This window comes from Scleropages formosus, chromosome 13, assembly GCF_900964775.1.
Source record: "Scleropages formosus chromosome 13, fSclFor1.1, whole genome shotgun sequence".
NCBI classification, from domain to species: domain Eukaryota; kingdom Metazoa; phylum Chordata; class Actinopteri; order Osteoglossiformes; family Osteoglossidae; genus Scleropages; species Scleropages formosus.
Genome location: NC_041818.1, coordinates 26,795,370 through 26,809,574, shown reverse-complemented (window position 1 = coordinate 26,809,574; position 14,205 = coordinate 26,795,370). Strand labels below are relative to the sequence as shown.

The 14,205-nt window shown below is 47.1% G+C and overlaps 1 protein-coding gene across 1 annotated transcript in view; it reads right to left on the bottom strand.

Moving 5' to 3' along the window:
• Window positions 1-14,205, bottom strand: part of il1rapl2 (interleukin 1 receptor accessory protein-like 2) — a 170,031-nt gene that overhangs the window by 140,924 nt on the left and 14,902 nt on the right. The window contains exon 2 of the mRNA XM_029257167.1: window positions 10,455-10,556. Within this exon, the coding sequence (XP_029113000.1) occupies window positions 10,455-10,536 (82 nt within the window). The 5' untranslated portion in view covers window positions 10,537-10,556. The remainder of the gene's footprint in view (window positions 1-10,454; window positions 10,557-14,205) is intronic.

Sequence of the window (14,205 nt, the reverse complement as noted above, 5' to 3'; positions counted from 1 at the left end):
CCTGATCTCAGCGTCTCCGAGTCCTCCCTGCTGATGGCAAAAATGGACTGGGGCGGCAAAAGTGGACCGTAACGCTCCAGAAGGTTCCCACGAGCCAGAATCGCTTCAGTGAACATCTGGGGGAAAGAATAAAGCAGAACATCTAAATAATGTCATGCAGAAGGTGTGCATTTTGAGAAACAAGCAATGTGGAAGAATCGGGCTGAGTGTTCACCGCTGGCAGCTGAGGAGCAGCGCTGAGCCGTCAAGTCCTTCTGGAGTTTTGTGCGGAACCGGGAGGCGGGGGGGTGGTGCGTTAACCTTGGTCAGCAGCCGGCCCTGCTCTAAACGCACCTGCCTTCCTCCTGCTGTTCTTCAGCAGAACATCCTCTATGGCCCAGGGGCAGGACTGTGAGAGTAGGGTGGGGGAGGGGTCCCACACTGCTTGTAAAATCGCTGACGTGCAATGAAGGACCTGACCACCTGAATCAAAAGCTGCCGTTCCTGATCTGTCTCAATGACTCCCTGTCTGGAAAGCGACGCTGTTTAGGTTCTGAACTGTCGCCTCCGGCCCTGGCAGACGGACCGATAGCGGCAGCGCTTCCCGTTGTCTTGGACACCGGGGCCGAACCCCGGTGCGCGCACGTGGCCGGCAGTGCCGGCATGCAAATCGCAGATCGATTAGCGCATCGGGGCCAAAATTACGATCTCCATACAAATGCCTGTCGACCCTTAAATAGTAATTACCGTGCCGCTACCGAAGTGCTTCCGCTGGACTGGCTCGACGTCGAAACGGTATTGAAACATGGCGGTTGAAGCTTGCAGGAAGTATAACTAATTAGCAAGAGGCAATTGTGAATAATTCAGTCTGTCTTGCAAAAGGTCGCTTTATTTTCATGCAAGTGATGAAAAAATACTCATGTGTCTGCAGTACATAATTATCTCGAAACGATGCAATGGACGAGCTCTCGGGGCAGCAAAACATTGACGTTCTTCCTTTCTCAGCGAGCCAGAGCGACTGTTGTGCCTGCTGTCCCCATGAAAAAACGACCGTTATTGTGAGAAACCAATTTTTGCAATGAATAACTTCCATTTATCTGTGTTTAAAAAGAGAAGGAACGAGTGCTTTCCAAACATATGAATAACCATGGCAAGCAACAATTGCAGGAAAATATCAATAAAACAGTTTTCAACTGACTCTGCTTTCAGAAAATGATACTTTTTATGTAATTTAGGTAATTTCTCCATCCTAGTGGAATATTTCCATCAACAGAATGCCTCCTGCTTTCTTTAACATCCCAGGGAAGACACAGGGAGACTTCCAGAAGGCTCATTGTCTCTGCGATGCTTGATCGTTTGTGTTTCGGGCTCATCCACTCTTACTGCTCCACAAGGCCTGCGGAGTCGGTTCGAAAGTGCCGTGTCACATCGATGAAGCAGGGCAAGAGGAAAAGAGGGAGCGAGGAGATCAGCGAGGAACTATGTAGAAAGCTGTGGTCACAAGTGTAAAATTCAGGCCGATCGCACTGGAAGCCCATGGCTTCCCCTCGTGGGTGCGAGAAGAAGGGCGTGACCGACCGACCTGTCCCAAGTTCTGCGTCTCCGCATCTGTCAGGTGGATGCCGTTCTGAAGATCGTCCCCCTTGTAAACGCTTTCTGAACTTTGAGTGTATAGGTGAATGTGCTCTGGGGGCAGGGGCTCTCATACTTGTGTGTCCTATGACATGTACCTGTGTGTGGACTGTGACTCACCACCCGCCTCGGCGCAACCCTCGGAGGAGCCACGGTGTGTACGCATGTCCCAGGACCTGATGGTACAAGCAGAAAGTGCAGCCACATGGATCGCAAACCTTCTGTAAGCGTAACCAGCGACGCGCCTACCCGTCCTCGGCAAAGGTACGAGGGCTTACCGCGGAGAGCCCCTCCACGAAGCTGTGGCACTACATTATTCCGGGAGGCGAAAACACAGGAAAATGTTACCTTTGCCATTCTCTGGTGGTGCGAACAGGAGGAGGATGGTTTTACTCTGCTGGTGAACCCTAGACATGTCTCTGCCCTCGGGCTCTTAAAACACACCGTTCTTCAAAGGTACAGCTATACGCACTTAATGCCTTCGCTGCAAAGGGTTAGTGCATTATTTGTAGCTCCCCATTCGACAAGGTTGTCTATAAACACAATGGGTTTGCGATGGAATCGAAGGTGACGTGACGTCACTTTGTGTTTTTCGTGATTTGCTGTCAACACAGAAGAAAGGCTGTGAGGGGATCGTGAGGACGGTCCTGTTGACCGCCGGTCAATTTAGAAGACAAGCGTTTGAAACACTGACTGAAGGGGAGCGTGGATGAGACCGAATGCGTGTGGTCATGCTGCGCAAAGCTGGTAAGAGAACGAGGGCCCGCGGTTGCGGTCGGGACTCTGGGGTCCAGGGGGCCGATCTGTGGCATGCGTAAAGGCAGGAGGCAACAGCCTGCGCAGAGCAGCACCGCGGCAGTGCCGCGGTCGCCAAAGCGGGGATGACTCTGACATCCCCGAGGCACCAGGAAAACCATCTGCCATGGAATGAGGCAGGAGCTGGTGGCCGAGGAGCCGACGGGAACCAGAGCAGCAGCACAGACTATTCTAGAACTAGAGTGTTCTGGTCTTATTTCCTTACAGTCCCGTGTGACAAATACTGTACCTCTCAGTTTTCCTGAAAGTCCTTTCGTTTTCAAACGGGAGTCGGACCGCGGCGAACGCCACACAGGCTACAAACAAGTCTTTCTATAGGGCTTGACCCTCATAGTAAAAAAAAAGAAGGTTTACTTTAAAAAAAATATATACGTATTAGCCGGGATCAAATGCTTTATTCCCATCGCCTGAGGCTCGACTCCTGTTATCATTGCCGGATTCAAAAGGATCTTGATGTGTCAGTCGGACCCCCACCTTCGCTGCAGAACCACATGCATATGGGTTCACGTTCCCGTTCATTCCCGGAGGAGTTGTCCAGAAGCCCATTCCACGGGAATTATTTCATGTGTAGGTGTTTGAAACGGGGCAATCCCAAACACCATGTCAGACCGAAAAATCTTTTACAAAGGGTGTCCATTATGCCCCGCCCCCACCCCCTGCTATTTACCGCAGGCTAGAGCCAGCAGCTGGGAATAAATCACACGGGCCGTGTTTTCCCCTTCATACAGCCGAGGGGCTCTTTGTTAATTTGTTTCCGCGCTTATTTACAAAGCGCGAGCCCTAATCAGGTTATTTATTAGCTCCGTCTCCGCTGGAATGAGTGTCCTGCACAGCTAGCGAACCACAACCCCCCTCCTGTTCACACGCGACTCAATTGTTCTCGTAATTAATTCTACCTCGATTATATTTCATTCCTGGCCCACACAGAATAGTAAATGAAAAAAAGATTAATGTTAGCGGTGTGTGTTCAGTGATATTATTTGCTTCGGCAGTGACAGGTAGCTTAGGAGCGGATTCCAGCCATGTAGGGTGGGGGGTCGGTGACTCAAAGTTGTATTGGCATTTGCCTTCGATGGAAAGTTGCTATGGAGATGGCTTTAAAGGGAAAAAGGTGTGTATTTCTTTCTCATTACAGTAACTCATAAGCTGAGCTGCGTTTGTTTTGGCAGGGAGGGAAAGGCGTCACATTTATAGATCTGCCCGCTGCAAATGCAAATCTCAGCTGAGAGGACTGCAGCCTCTGCTGTATTTCACGCTATTAAAATGTAATGGAGAGACAAGTGGTGGAGAACAAAAGGAAGCCCAAACGCTGCTCACAAGCTCCATAATCGCCCGCTGCAGCCTTCTGCGCGCCGATCTCCACGCAGAAACACACGCGTACATGTGATGAGGGCTCGAAATGGCCTTGTTAGGCTTGGATTCCCCAGCATTGCAGACAGTTACAGCGGTAATGTGACAAGTATCTCGGAAGGCTGGCTGACACGACGATGCCTTTATTCTTGATTAATTACATTATTAAGGAAACAACGTCAAAGGCCGAGGGACACGTCCCTGGAATGTCACATGACTGAGCAAAGTCTGCTTCTTGAGGAAGAGTGTTAAAAAGGCGATTAATGCACAGCCACGTACAGAGACGTCCCTTGGAGAATGATTGTCAAAACACATCAATGCCTCTTTGTTTGAGTCGCTGTAGTAGCACCTTCGAGCCGGTGGCACGTGTGTGAATGTGTGCCAGTTCCCTGTTGAACCTGGAGCACTCGCTGTTTGAGAGGTGAGAGCGATGCACCCATTCACCAGCCTCCGGTCTTTACCCCCCCCGTCATCGTGACAGCTGGTACGACAGAGAAGGGACGGCCCTATTAACCGAAACCGCGTCAAAAATCCATGTCAACGTGTCAGTTCCGGTGTCACTGGAAAAGGTACAAATCATTAATGCCACCTTGAAAGGAGCTCAAGTCGGGCCACTTTTTTGGGATTATTTTGTTATTGCTGTGGATGTGGGGTTCTGAAAGAGACTGGGAGGGCAGGGTGTGGATAGCACCTCTCTGATTAGTTTGGGAGAGCAATTACTCAGCACTTTGTACTCCTGATGATCTGTCTTTACATGGTGACATGTGACTCTCGGGCTGCAGCGGACTCCGTCACGGTGTCATTTGCGCGGGGCCAATGACCCAATGCGCCGAGACCACTCTTTGCAATGATACAATGAGGTCCAGAGGTCAGCACCACTGCAGGATGCTGGAGGACAACTTGAATTCGGTTTCCTGCTCATCACTTTGACATGCGAAGGGAAAAGAGCCACTCAAGTTGGCCGAGGGGAGTCTTTCGCACGTGTTGCCCGCTAAATTCACAATAAATGTGGACTAGACTTATTTGTGAATTTTTTGCATTGAAATTAAAGCCCCTCTGTGATTACCGGGACAAAGAAAAACGATATAACTTTGAAGAGATAACTTTCTCTGTAACGTAATGACACCGTGCTGTAAATGATACATGATCACTTATGACACCCCGACTTTACCAGAATATCACTGGCTGGTCGAAGCACAGAGCTCAAGGATACACACATATATATGTACAAAGTATATGTGTTACATATGTTTCAGAAGTCCTACAAAGCCGTAGGCAAACACTGAGAGGAAGAAACCAAAGTGTGACAGCTACTAGACTACTGTGCACTGAGTAACTTGTGCTGTCAGCCAAAATAACTCCTCCAGTCCTAAAAAAATCTGACATCAGTGCAGTAAAATTAGCTTTGCAGTTCCTGAGTCGCCTTGTTTTGCAGAGAATAGTCAGGCTGGGTTCAGACGGAACTGATCAGCCTGCCAATTTCACCAATGTTTAGACTTACCGGGCAAATGTTTAGGGAAAAAACTGTCTGCAAATGGCACTTTATATTTATCTCATACTGATATATTATTTTGATGTTGCTTTTCATATAAAGGCAGGCAGTAAATGCACTAGAAATGTCAATGTAAAATGTAAAAAATGTGCAGTAACCTACTGCTAGAACCCTTCAACATTCACACAGACTAAAGAAACTGGCATTGCAAATATTTATTTATGGATATTTAGGGAAAAATGAAAAAGAAATCCTCGCTCTAGCCTGATAACTTGATTTTAAATTCATTCTGAAATTTTTTTTGTATTGATTTACATGAATTTCCATAAAATAAACATTGTTACAGTAATTATGTGATTATGTGTCATAAATCTTACTAATAAGTATGTATACAATGGTATGTACAATACAATAAGTACGGTACAACGGTCTTCCTCTAACCTATTTTTCCTGAAGAACCCTTTGTAAGGTGAATTCTCATGCATCATAAGTACGATTAATTTTAACCATCGGTAAATCAGGAAGCTAAAATCGACACGCTTTTACAGTACCACCACTCGCTCACTCTTATTAACCGCTTGTCTTTATGAGGGCTACAGCAGCGCTCCAGAGCATCTCCCACAATCACTGGGCACCAGGGTTAGCAGGGTAGGGTACACCTTGTGTGGGACACGAGGCCCCTGCAGCAGAATATTACCAAATTCCATTAAAATGGATACATGTTCTTCAGTAGTTGACATTAGTTGCCATCACAGAACATAACAAGGCACTTTCCCTTCATTAAGTACTCTATTATACCGTACATCTATCTACCTGAGCACTTTGAGCTTGTTACGTACCGAACGCTAAAATGCTCAAAAACAAAGCACATGTACACATCACACTCAATGTATGTGTATTAATTCAAGTGTAAAGGTAAAGAAGAAGAGTAAAGGTAAAAGAAATGAAGTGAAAACAATGCAGATGAGCAGACACTCAGTGAACGAGTTGAGATGGTTTAGAACGTCCATATGGGGCCGTCACTGCTGAGATTAGAAGCAGCAAACATGGGCTAATGGAGGTCGAGAACCTAATGCAGCGGGAGCCAAACTACAAGCGTGAGAGAAAGTGCACGGTGGCGCTGGTCCCGCGCTGCTCAGCTTGATGGGAGGTGTGTGAAATCGAAATTCGCTGCTCGCAAATGCAAAGAAAGGTCTCGTAAAGCGGAACTGAGGTATTGAAAAGAAACTCTGTGTAAAGTCAAATTCTCATCACTTGGATGGGTCCATCTCGGGGTGTGAGTTCATACTGAACACGTCCTTCTTATTATATACTGCTGCTGTTATTCCTTGTCCATGTGATATATTGCTGTTGTTCACATCTAAACATCAATCCCAGTATTGCGTTATTGCCTCGTCCTCATTTTTCAGAAATTAGAACTGCAGCTTCTCTGTACTTAGCGTATTGAGGAGAGCCTTTATGGGCAAATATTAGCATGTGTATTGAATATCTATTTGGAACAAGAGCACATCCCTCGAGCGCCCTCTAACTCTCTCTGTCTCTCTCTTCCAGTCATTCATGGGCACAAACAAGAGAGAAAGGTCGGTCCAAAATGCAAGAATTCCTGGGACAAAGTCAACAAAATTAAGTCCATTGAATTTCTCCCTAATTTCCCATCTGTTTCTCGGCGGAGTCGCATATTGGCTGGCACATGCCGTCTGAAGCGGAGCGCCGAGGACTCTTGTGGGGTTCCAAGCGCAGGCTGCAAGGCGTTTTGCTCAGGTTTCAGCTGGCGTTGCTGCGTCAGCTTGCCGCGCTCGAGTGGGCCACGCGCCGAAGATGGCCAGTTCGCACGTGGGAACGAGTGGCCGACATACGGTCCAGCCAGGGCCGCATGCACTGAGCCGTATGTTCCAAATTAGGAAACTGACAATCGGTGCCGCTCTCGCGTCTAGTTTTGCCCAATACCAACGGATGATTGGAAGCTGGAGGCAGAGGAACTCAACGGTGAAGGCGACCATCCACAGGAGCACTGCTTTAACAACGCAACTCTGCGTCTTTGCTGTACTGTTCCGAAAAAAAACTTTTACTTTCCATGATTTGCTTCTATTGCTATCAATCACGTAGTGTTGCAATCTGAATTGTGAGCTGATTCAGTATTACGGTTATAACATTCGCTCCTCTCACATATGAACCCTCGATCGGTCTTTTTTGTACGTTCAACCTGAATTCCTCAACATGTAGCCAATGGGCACTTCAGAATCATTGGAAACACCCCATCAGGATGGTTAACGAACCAAGCAGTCGACCGGATGTCCCACCACCACACCGTAAGCTCACGGGTTCTCGCACCCTCCTCCCAGCACAGGGACACACAGCGGCAGGTACCTTGCACCTTCTGGAACGGACCGTCACTCTCAAGGCTACCAGAGACACGAAAATGCAGCAACAAGAGCATTTTGCACAAGCGGAAACAGGAAATTAAATGCAAGCAATGAGATTCTGGAGGTGTGTAAGACCAAAGTGCACTCTGTTTTTTCTGTTACTGTGTTTCTTTGTAAACAATAGAGATGCACTGTCGGTGGCAGCGTCTTATACCATTTCACAGGGTGTCAGCGGAGGTGCTGAAGTTCTGTTAAAGAAAACAAGCAGAAATGCACTTCCTTGTTCCTTTGCTCTCCCAATGTTCTCTTCCCAATCAGAACGACAGCGCTCCTGAGTAGCGACAGCCAGTGGTTCAAGCACCTCGGACCTGGGAGATCCTAGGACAGGAGCCTCTCATGTTAACCTTCCCCCTAGAGGTGAAAGTCAAACCCTGTCAGCGGCGGGAGGTTAGATCTTAACTCAAAGAGCCAGACAAAACAATCAGATTATTTTCGCTCGGGATTTTTGATAAGAACGCTTTTATCAGGACGTGGCAGATCAGGTTTTCCGTCTGATAAGCCATGGTCTGATTTTTCTCATCTGCACCACCAAAACTGGAAAATTATAACGCTCGTGGCGCACTTCTATTTAATGTATTCCAGGTTTTTCTAGGTCCTTTGAATTTTGTGTAAATATGGACTTTTCTTCACAGGCTCCTAATCCATGCGGTATGGAAAGTAAACTTTGTTTTACAAAGGCCTTCCAATGCACAGTGCTGCTCACAAGCGGGGGGGAGCAAGGTAAACTGGGGCAAGGCCACCCTTTGCCTCCTGGATGAACAGCCATGGACAGCTGCCGCTCGTAATCCAGCACAATTTAGTAGAGAATGTACCGTTGTTTGTTTGTACCCTTCTCTCTACGGTCAGGAGAGCCCAAAACAAGGCCCTCAGAAACGGCTCCTTACATCTTCGGGGGGGTCAGCAAAGGCTACACAGAAGCTGTTTCTGTTCTCTCGGCAGGTAGTATGAATAGTATGTGGCAGCTGGTACTGTAGTGGTGAGAACAGCTGCATTTGGACACAAAGGTTGCAGGTTTGATTCCCACCTCCAGCTTTAATACCCTTGAGCAAGGTAAAACAAAAAATTCCCACCTGTATAAATGTGTAAATAATAGGAAGTGCCTTAACATCATGAATTGCTTTGGAGAAAAGCATCAGCTAAATGAATAAATGTAGCAAAGTAAGTGCAGTTGAGGTACGTTGACTCATGGCAACTGCTTGCATGGTTTGCACAGTAAGGGAAGATGTTTACCCTTTGCATCTCCTGCACGCCTGTGAACTGCTGGAAGAAACCTGTGTCTCAAACTGATCTGGATTCAAACCCGCAGCCTAGGCGCTGTATCACTGAGACATACCAACTCTGAAGGAAGAGTCACCATGGACCCACAGTAGGTCCTGGCCCTGCCCACACACAATGACAGTTATACCATTAGGACCGTACTTTCTACATCATATGTATATCATATCATACATACATCATATACTGCTACTTGCAAAAGCTTCAAGGTCCTTCCCTTCCTGTCAACAAAAAACACATCATCTCCGTCAGGAAGAAAACGCTCAAGAGCCGGCCAGTACATCGCAGTGTGCACACCCCCGACCTCCTACGACCATTCAGCAGCACAGTGCTGTGCTGCCTGGCTCCATCATTTCAAGGTTCCATCAAAATGCTAGGAGCAGAATGCAATTTAAAGCTTTTACCTCTGATTAGTTTAACAAAGGGCAGTCGTAGCTTTTTATAAGTGGACTCACCTTAACTTGACCGAAACATTGCTTGGATCATAATGACAAAGGATGTTAACAGAGAGTGATGACAGAATTTTACTGCAGTAATTGTGAAGGGTTACCTTTGCAGACCTTTCCAGCCTTTTATTGCATATTTAATTGTGGATTACTGAAACAATACGTTAAGCACATGGATTTTCAGGAGCTTCTGCTGTCATTCTGCGTAGAGCCTTATTGTAAGGAATGACGTCTCAGAGCCGCAGCCGCTTGATATTCAACTATCCCCCCAACAAAAAAAAAGAGAAACTACGAGGAGAAAGCAACAAATAGCTCCAGAGAAAGCTGTCTCCACAGATAATTATCACCCTCCCTGTGCACAAGACTCCACATGGAAGGAAGTGTTACCGACAATATTAGTGAGGACCCAACTGTGAAGAGCTGTAAAGTGTCCACTGTTTCGCCAGAGCATTTGGTACGGCAGGGGAAGGATCTGCCAAACACTTCAAATCTCCCACTCGGCGAGAAAGGGGGACGGACAAGATTGCCTTCGTGTTTCTGCCGCCTACGCAAAACCCCGTTTGGCGCTGATAACATAATTGCTCACCACACACCCCCGCCCACACGCAAACAGCTACACAATACCAAGGGTGGAAGGGAAAAGGTGGGGAGGGGGGTTCAGAGATGAGTTCCCACAGATGACACTACACTTGATTATATTTGCCTGGAAGAGCCCTGAAAAATAAAGCAGAAGCAAGAGAAGCAGCTAAAGGGCTCAAGTGCAACAGGAAGGCAGGGGCACAGGGGCGTCTCCAGTCCCCTCACCCTGGATGAAATAAATAAACACCCCAGAAGGCACTCATCCCTTGGAGTTGACAGGCCTGACAGTCTCCACCCAGGGACAACAGCACTGATGGATGGCACCTCCCCTGCCCGTGCATGGCACACATCCCGCAAGACCCATCCCGACAGCAGGGATCGGAGGTCTTCGGCCGCAGGGCAAGATCTGCGCCGATCGAACCCTGCAGCGCTCGCAGATGGAAAAGAAACAGAAGCACTTACCGGAGTTCCTCTTGGAGATGTACTTGAGATTGATGCAGGCCGCTGAGCCGATGAGGAGGAAGATGACGGCAGAAGGCTTCATGTTTCAGACGTGCGCCGCGGCTGAGGACGCAAGCAGAAGCATCATGACTATGAGCGATTCGACACGGACCGATTTTTTCAAAAGCGAATAAATACCCTGGGCTCCTGCAGAAAATCTCAACTACCTGGATCCAGCATGCTGCGCAATAAGGAGCCCAGGCGGGCCTATTTTTGTTTCCGAAGACACGCTGCTTGTTGTCTTTCTCTTCTTTGCTGAAAAAATAAATTGATGTGAAATTGCACAACACAAAGCCATGTTGTTGTAGCCTCACTTCACAAGACAGGTACAGAAGCGCAGCTGCGGCTGCATTTGTGTGCCACCAGTCCAAAGTCTGGTGTTACGTTTACAAAAATACAGTTATTCACCCTCCACCGATGATTAAAAAATCATTTCACGAAAACTAATTCTGCTGTTGGGAAAGAGAGTAAGAGAAATACATTTACTTATTTCACTGATGCTTCATCCAAAGCGACTTACGGTGTTAGTCTACCTGCAGTGATGTACTCATTTACACAGCTGGGTAATTTTACTGGAGCCACTTAGGGTAAGTGCCTTGCTCGTGGGTGCTACAGCCAGAATTCAAACCCGTGACCTTCGGGTCAGAAGGCAGTAGTGCTAACCGCTACGATCCCAAGTGCCCATGTACATATCAACAGAATCGGTGTGTGTCAGCTTGTTTCTGCGTGTCTTCCGGTGACTCATCGACTCTGAGTGTCTGTCCGTGTTTCTGTGATCATGAGTGTGAGGGTCTGTGTGTGTGTTTCTAAGTGATCGCACAAGTGTGTGTAAACTCCTTTGCAGGACGCTGGAAGGCAATCGGCAGAAGACACACAACTAAAAACAGGGCTGGGCAGGAGGCGTGTGTGTGCCGTACACTTCAGGAGGGCATTTAAGCTGAACTGCTGCACGAAAACACTGATCCCTGTAAAAATGAGTAAAAAAAACTGTCTCAGAGTCACAAGAGGCTTTTGATGACAACGCTGGTCGAGCAGCTGTACACTTAAGAAATCACTATAAATTGCCTAGGGCTGGAACTGCTGTTGTACCGTAGGGAAAGACTCTGAGTTGGAGGTGCTACAGCAAAACCCTGGCATTTACCCTGTCCTGTACTGTCAGCCGCTACTGTCCCTGTGGCTACAACACCTTTCCTTAGGCAATGAACCAATAACTGTACTGCGTGAGAAAACCCAAACTCTCAAGATGCCTCCGTCGCTCCTTCAGCCGATGAAACACACGGGGGACGTTTGGACTATTAGCGATTATTAGCTTCCGTGCATAATTGCGTGCAGCTCTTCATGGCGCTCGGACCCGCTCCATTAGCGCTTCCTCCTGGCAGCGCTCAGCAATGGCACCACGCTCCCGCTCACTGCCCTGCCCCGCCTTCCCCGGTCTGTGCCTCGCACTGTTCTCACCTCTTCTCACACATCATGGGGCTGGAGGCTCAAAGAAGGTATTGACTAGTGCCACGAGGGGTAATAAACATCATTTCCCGGCTACTGCATTTACAAATATTTTCCATCTGTTCAAATGTTGCGTTTCCATGCTTATGTTCCCTTTCACGAAGCCAGCGCCATGTTAAAAGATTACTACTGTCTGCACTTTCTTCAAATGGCACATTGTTCCGAGCTGCGAATGTGCGGCGCACCGCGCACAAGACAGCAGTGCCGATAAACAAGCCTCTGTTCACGTTTGGGTTTTATTATCGACTCCATTGGTTACTTTTTCCCAGAAATCGGCGAAAGTTTGTAACAAAGAACAGCTATATATTTAGCGGAATACCTCAAAGAAGTAAATGAGGGGCGCACACAAAGCACATGTGCCAAATTTGAGGCACCTTCCCTCCGAAACACCAAAACATGGCAAATTTCCTGTCAAAGGGGAAAACACAGCAGGGTCCTCAGAGGAAGCGAGGCTGTTTGCTTGTTGAAATGATGTGGACGGAGTGTGCACAGAAGAGGCACAATCAGCCAGTGTGCTTGATGGACCGAGTCATCCGTCTTGTCCTGTTCTCCCAGTGGCGGAGCGAGGAGCCCGATGCGTTGAACAAAATCAACCTGAATCCATCCGTCCACACACTGCCTGCCCAGCTCATGTTTGCTGTGGTCAACAAACACACAGCATGGCGCTGAGCGCAACCTGGATGGGACCAAAGGCCTTTGCGCAGTCAGAGCAATCGTAACCTCATTTGTTTACACGCACTGACAAAGGGTACAATTTAGGGTCGCCAGTCCACCCGAAACACATGTTTAGACTGTGGGAGGAAACCCACTCGAACACAGCGAGAACATGCAATGGCCACACACACTAAGCCGGATTCAAACCTACCTGCTGTCCCACCCTACTGCCCTTTCAGTGAGACGGGCAGCGTTTGAATATAGTTCCGCGTAGCAGGTGGAATATGGGTCACGGATGTGGACCTATGACATCTTATCGGCTGCTGGTCTGTTCAAAAACCCACTGCGGTGCCCTGGAGACAGTCATACGCTGAACAACTCTCGGAGTAAGAGATCTTTCTCTTCGTTTCATTTCAGTGAAACCGTCTTGCGTCATCACGCTGTGGTCTGAAGTGCAGCCAAGGGGGTCCCCTCTCATCGTACCCAAAGGATTAGTTAAAACCCCCTCTTGGTGTGAACAGCGTGGTCACTATGGTCTGTGGTGAATTATTGAAGTGCCTTTAGAGAAACCTTGGACATCACGTCCAGCTGGGAATGTGTACTTAGAACACTGCTTTCCATGTCCATCAATTAAATATTCCTTATGTAGACAACACCAACAGTTACTGTCCAGTAATCCGAAAATGCGATTTTTTTAAAATGTCATGTTTCGGATCCCTTCACTGATTACAAATTTCAAACTGTCGAAACCATGTCTCCTCACTAGTATGTACACAAATGATCACGTAGCCATTGGAAGATTCTAGAGGCACCACAACATTTTAGAACGTACCAGAACATTCTAGAAAACATCAAATCCTAAAAGGTGCTGGAATATTCAGTGCTTGGAACCTGGTGCCAAAATTAGTTATTTTCAAGAGTGTGGAATATTTCTCTAAAAACTGACATATAGTACAAGCTAATGTCAAAAGTATATTTACCAACAAACCTGAGTGGAAAACGTATTAAAAAAAAAAAAGTTAAAACAAAATCAACATAATAAAACTTAAATAGTTAAGCAAGGAAAGAGTGACTGTAAGACTGAAGGGGGTTCAAATCCCCAATTCCCTTATATCAGTCATCCCAGTGAAGGAAATGTGCTCACACTTATTAGAAATAACATGTGATTCATTTTTATTAGCATTTTAAATCTGTGATTTTTCCATATTACATCAATGTGTCCTATGCCATATGCTAAAATAAATGTGTGTGTCTAGGTTACATTAAGATTATATAAAGGTAAAATTATATAATTTTTGGTGGACCTTCGAAATCGTTACCTCTGCCCTGATGAGTGCCAAGAAAGTCTGTTAGAACCTACAGGTAAAACTGCAATGTTTTAAGTATACGATCTATATGTTCTCCGCAAAGCACACCAATAGTTAGGGGTGGCACACGCTGCTCTTCCATTAGCTAGTTTGACCGAAGCCACTCCCCTAAATGCACTGCTGTTTTCAGCTGACCGCTCCTGCCGTCAGGAGAGACATGGGAAAAAGTTCCAGTGTAATTATAGCAT